The sequence below is a fragment of the Thamnophis sirtalis genome, unplaced genomic scaffold (genome assembly GCF_051295495.1).
Source record: "Thamnophis sirtalis isolate CommonGarterSnake01/CBP01778 unplaced genomic scaffold, rThaSir2_p1.2 scaffold_4, whole genome shotgun sequence".
Taxonomy (NCBI): domain Eukaryota; kingdom Metazoa; phylum Chordata; class Lepidosauria; order Squamata; family Natricidae; genus Thamnophis; species Thamnophis sirtalis.
Genome location: NW_028261384.1, coordinates 138,949,982 through 138,954,981, shown reverse-complemented (window position 1 = coordinate 138,954,981; position 5,000 = coordinate 138,949,982). Strand labels below are relative to the sequence as shown.

Genomic DNA, 5,000 nt, shown 5'->3' with positions numbered 1-5,000 from the left:
ATGTAACAAAAAGGCAACAGTAAAAATATTGGGTTTCTGCCTGGATGGTCTCTTGTGACGAGCCGAAGGACAGAGAATGGAAGTAGTGATCTTCCTCCCTTATTTGGGCATACCAGGGGTTGTGACTTATATATATATATAAGATATATTTTTTTTACAACCCCTGGTATGCCCAAATATGGGAGGAAGATCACTACTTCCATTCTCTGTCCTTCGGCTCGTCACAAGAGACCATCCAGACAGAAACCCAATATTTTTTACTGTTGCCTTTTTGTTACATTTTGTTGTATTTGTGCTGATAAATTATATATATATATATATATATATATTATGCTTCCGACTCAGTTATTCTATTCTAAATATGCCTCTTTTCCCTCCTTCTCTCCTTACCTGCAAGTGACCTGCTACACAGCAACCCCTGGGTACAAGGATTGGCACTCAGCACCCTGGGCTCGCTTGGCTCGGCGGCCATGTTGCAGGATTTGGCTCAGGAAGTGCAGCAGCTGGCAAAAACCGGGCAGCCCACCGTGCGAAGGAAGGTGAGACACCACGGATGTCCTTTCTGGGTTTCAACAGCTCATTTAGTGAACGTCCCAAGTTACGACGGCACCAAATGAAAAAAAAAAAGACTAAGATCCGTTTTTCACACTTAACGGCTGTTACAGCATCTAACGCTCGGCACGGGTTTCCTATTTTTGTGACTTTCTGGCAAGCAAAGTCAACGGGGACTCTCGGTTCGCTTCACGGCCGTGTTGCTAATGTAACAACGGCAGTGATTCATTTAACAACGGTGGCAAGAAAAGTGAGAAAACGGGGCAAGCTTAACAACTGTTGCACTTCGCAACGTACATTTTGGGCACCATTCTGGTCGTAACTCGAGGACTACCTGTAATTAAAAACAGTTTGGGTGCTCCAGTTTCGTCCGATTGTTCAACCGTAAGATTTCCACAGCTTGATTTTTTTTTTAAAAAATACTGTGAGGGTCAGATACTCCTAACGCTTCTCTGGGTGTGTGTTCTGTTAAGATGCAGCTTGTTGTGCCTTAAAATGGCTTCTACTGTACTGCTGTAAAATGGCAATTTTAACATGTTTTAGCACGTTTTTATTTACAAGCCGCTATCCAAAATCTGTATTTATAGGTAGTTCTTGACTTACGACCTTTTTGTTTAGAAATCGAAGTTACAACGACAGTGAAAAAAGTGATTTATGAGTGTTTTTCATACTTAATGACCGTTGCAGCTTCCCCATGGTCACGTGATCACAAGTCAGGCACTTGGCAATTGACTCATATTTATGACGGTTGCAGTGTCCCGGGGTCGTGTGATCCCCTTTTGCGACCTTCTGATAACTAACGTCCATGGGGAAGCCAGATTCACTTAACAACCGTGTTACTATCTTAACAACTGCAGTGGTTCACTTAACAACTGCGGCAAGAATGGTCGTAAAAAGGGGCAAAATTCACTTAACAATTGTCTTGCTTAGTGATGAAATTGTGGCCTCAACGTTGGTCATAAATCGAGGACAATCTGTATTCTCCAATTTGCGGGTAAGTGGGTCCCTCAAACATCCTCGCTATTCCAAGTTGTAGTTGGGACCTCTTTCTATGTACTCAGAAGAGTAGGAGACCAGATGGCATCACTCTGGCAAATTTTCTGCACATGTTCAGAGGCCCTGACCTTTTCTCAAAAGTGTGTGTGTGTGTGTGTTTGTGTGTGTTCAGCATAACTCTGGAACACCTCGAGCAATTTCAATCAAACTTGGTACACAGACTTGACTTACTCTCTGGAGAAAAATACTGTGGTGGTAACACCCCTAAAACCCCTCGGTGTGTGTGTTCTGTTAAGATACAGCCTGTTGTGCCTTAAAATGGCTTCTACTGTACAGCGCAGTGGAGTTGCCATGTTAATGGCTTCATAGTACTCTACAAGGGGGCTCCCTCTGGGAAGGGGGAAAATGCAACATTAGAAATTACATTTGGTCCATATATTTTCCCCCTATAAATAAATACTCAGGCAATGCCAGGTTATCGGAATAATAATAATAATAATAATAATAATAATAATAATAATAATAATAATAATAATTCCTTTTTATGAACCCTCTGTTTCTAGGCCGTGGCCTGTGCTGTACATATCACCCGGAAAGTACCCACTCTAGTAGATATGTTCACACCACTGGGAGAGCAACTGTTGAAGGAACAAATTCAGAGTGAGTGGGATGGTTTTTGAGTTGGAGGTGGGTGGGCAAAATTAGTGAGTTGCACTATTCCTGTTTGTAGGGAGATCCATCCGTTACTTGCACCAAGGAGGTGAACGTGCAAACTGATTTCATGGCTAAAACGTGCAACGGAAGGATTGGGAAAACTCTACGAGAAAGATCGAGAAAGAGTTAAGAGAAAAGATCAAGGAAAGATCATGGAAAAGAACGAGAAAAAATTATGGGAAAGAACGAGGAATGGTTATGGAAAAGATTGAGAAAGAGTTAAGGGAAAAGATTGCAAAATGGCCCAGGGAAAAGATCAAGCAAAGGTTGGAGGAAAAAAAATTAAGAAAAAAATTGAGACATAGTTAGAGAAAATTGGAGAGAAGGTTAGAGAAAATATCAAGAACAGGTGAGGAGAAAGATGGAATAAAGGTTTGGAAAAAGATCAAGAAAAAGAGAAAAGATCAAGAAAAGGTTAGGGAAAAGATCGAGAAAAATAGAAAAGTTCAGGAAAAGGTTAGGAAAAAGATGGAGAAAAATAGAAACGTTCAGGAAAAGGTAGGGAAAAGATCAAGAAAAAGATAAAAGATTGAGAAAAAGAAAAGATCAGGAAAAGTTTAGGGAAAAGATCGAGAAAAAGAGAAAAGATCAAGAAAAGGTTAGGAAAAAGATGGAGAAAAATAGAAACGTTCAGGAAAAGGTTAGGAAAGAGATGGAGAAAAATAGAAACATTCAGGAAAAGGTTAGGGAAAAGATCGAGAAAAAGAGGAATGATCAGGAAAAGTTAGGGAAAAGATCGAGAAAAAGGGAAAAGATCAAGAAAAATAGAGACATTCAGGAAAAGGTTAGGAAAAAGATGGAGAAAAATAGAAATGTTCAGGAAAAGGTTAGGGAAAAGATCGAGAAAAAGAGAAAAGATCAGGAAAAGATTAGGGAAAAGATGAAGAAAAAGAGAAAAGATTGAGAAAAATAGAAACGTTCAAGAAAAGGTTAGGAAAAAGATGGAGAAAAATAGAAACGTTCAGGAAAAGGTTAGGGAAAAGATCGAGAAAAAGAGGAATGATCAGGAAAAGTTAGGGAAAAGATCGAGAAAAAGGGAAAAGATCAAGAAAAATAGAGACATTCAGGAAAAGGTTAGGAAAAAGATGGAGAAAAATAGAAACGTTCAGGAAAAGGTTAGGGAAAAGATCGAGAAAAAGAGAAAAGATCAGGAAAAGATTAGGGAAAAGATCAAGAAAAAGAGAAAAGATTGAGAAAAATAGAAACGTTCAGGAAAAGGTTAGGAAAAAGATCGAGAAAAAGAGAAAAGATCAGGAAAAGATTAGGGAAAAGATCAAGAAAAAGAGAAAAGATCGAGAAAAATAGAAACGTTCAAGAAAAGGTTAGGAAAAAGATGGAGAAAAATAGAAACGTTCAGGAAAAGGTTAGGGAAAAGATCGAGAAAAAGAGAAAAGATCAGGAAAAGATTAGGGAAAAGATGAAGAAAAAGAGAAAAGATGGAGAAAAATAGAAACGTTCAGGAAAAGGTTAGGAAAAAGATCGAGAAAAAGAGAAAAGATAGCAATAGCAATAGCAGTAGACTTATATACCGCTTCATAGGCCTTTCAGGCCTCTCTAAGCGGTTTACAGAGAGTCAGCATATTGCCCCCAACAATGCGGGTCCTCATTTTACCCACCTCGGAAGGATGGAAGGCTGAGTCAACCCTGAGCCGGTGAGATTTGAACCGCTGAACTGCTGATCTAGCAGTAGCCTGCAGTGCTGCATTTGACCACTGCGTCAAGATCAGGAAAAGGTTAGGGAAAAGATCGAGAAAAATGGAAAAGATCAAGAAAAATAGAGACGTTCAGGAAAAGGTTAGGAAAAAGATGGAGAAAAATAGAAACGTTCAGGAAAAGGTTAGGGAAAAGATCGAGAAAAAGAGAAAAGATTGAGAAAAGGTTAGGGAAAAGATGGAGAAAAATAGAAACGTTCAGGAAAAGGTTAGGGAAAAGATCGAGAAAAAGAGAAAAGATCAAGAAAAGGTTAGGGAAAAGATCGAGAAAAATAGAAACGTTCAGGAAAAGGTTAGGGAAAAGATCGAGAAAAAGGGAAAAGATCAAGAAAAATAGAGACGTTCAGGAAAAGGTTAGGAAAAAGATGGAGAAAAAGAGAAAAGATCAGGAAAAGGTTAGGGAAAAGATCGAGAAAAAGAGAAAAGATCAAGAAAAGGTTAGGAAAAAGATGGAGAAAAATAGAAACGTTCAGGAAAAGGTTAGGGAAAAGATCGAGAAAAAGGGAAAAGATCAAGAAAAATAGAAACGTTCAGGAAAAGGTTAGGAAAAAGATGGAGAAAAATAGAAACGTTCAGGAAAAGGTTAGGAAAAAGATCGAGAAAAAGAGAAAAGTTCAGGAAAAGGTTAGGGAAAAGATCGAGAAAAAGAGAAAAGATGGAGGAAAATAGAAACGTTCAGGAAAAGGTTAGGAAAAAGAGGGAGAAAAAGAGAAACGTTCAGGAAAAGGTTAGGGAAAAGAGGGAGGAAAGGTTAGGAAGGGAAGCAAGAGGGAACGGAAGAAACAGAGCTATTGGGAAGAACAATTGAATGAGACTCAGAACTCAAACCTGAGCAATCTCGTTGTTTTCCAGGCATCCTCTACAGCACCATTCTATTAATTGCGGAGATGTGTGAAAAAAGCCCGCAGGCCCTCAAACATTTCTCCAAGGTAATAGCAGATAATCACAGAATCCCGGAGTTGGAAGGGACCTGGGAGGTCATCTAGCCCAACCCCCTGCTCAAGCCGGAGACCCTAATAACGTTTC

The 5,000-nt window shown here is 39.3% G+C and overlaps 1 protein-coding gene across 1 annotated transcript in view; it reads left to right on the top strand.

The window, feature by feature from the left end:
- AP1G2 (adaptor related protein complex 1 subunit gamma 2) overlaps positions 1–5,000 on the top strand; it is a 41,247-nt gene that overhangs the window by 8,368 nt on the left and 27,879 nt on the right. The window contains exons 4-6 of the mRNA XM_087714236.1: positions 398–539; positions 2,112–2,208; positions 4,827–4,903. Coding sequence (XP_087570362.1) covers positions 398–539; positions 2,112–2,208; positions 4,827–4,903 — 316 coding nt within the window. The remainder of the gene's footprint in view (positions 1–397; positions 540–2,111; positions 2,209–4,826; positions 4,904–5,000) is intronic.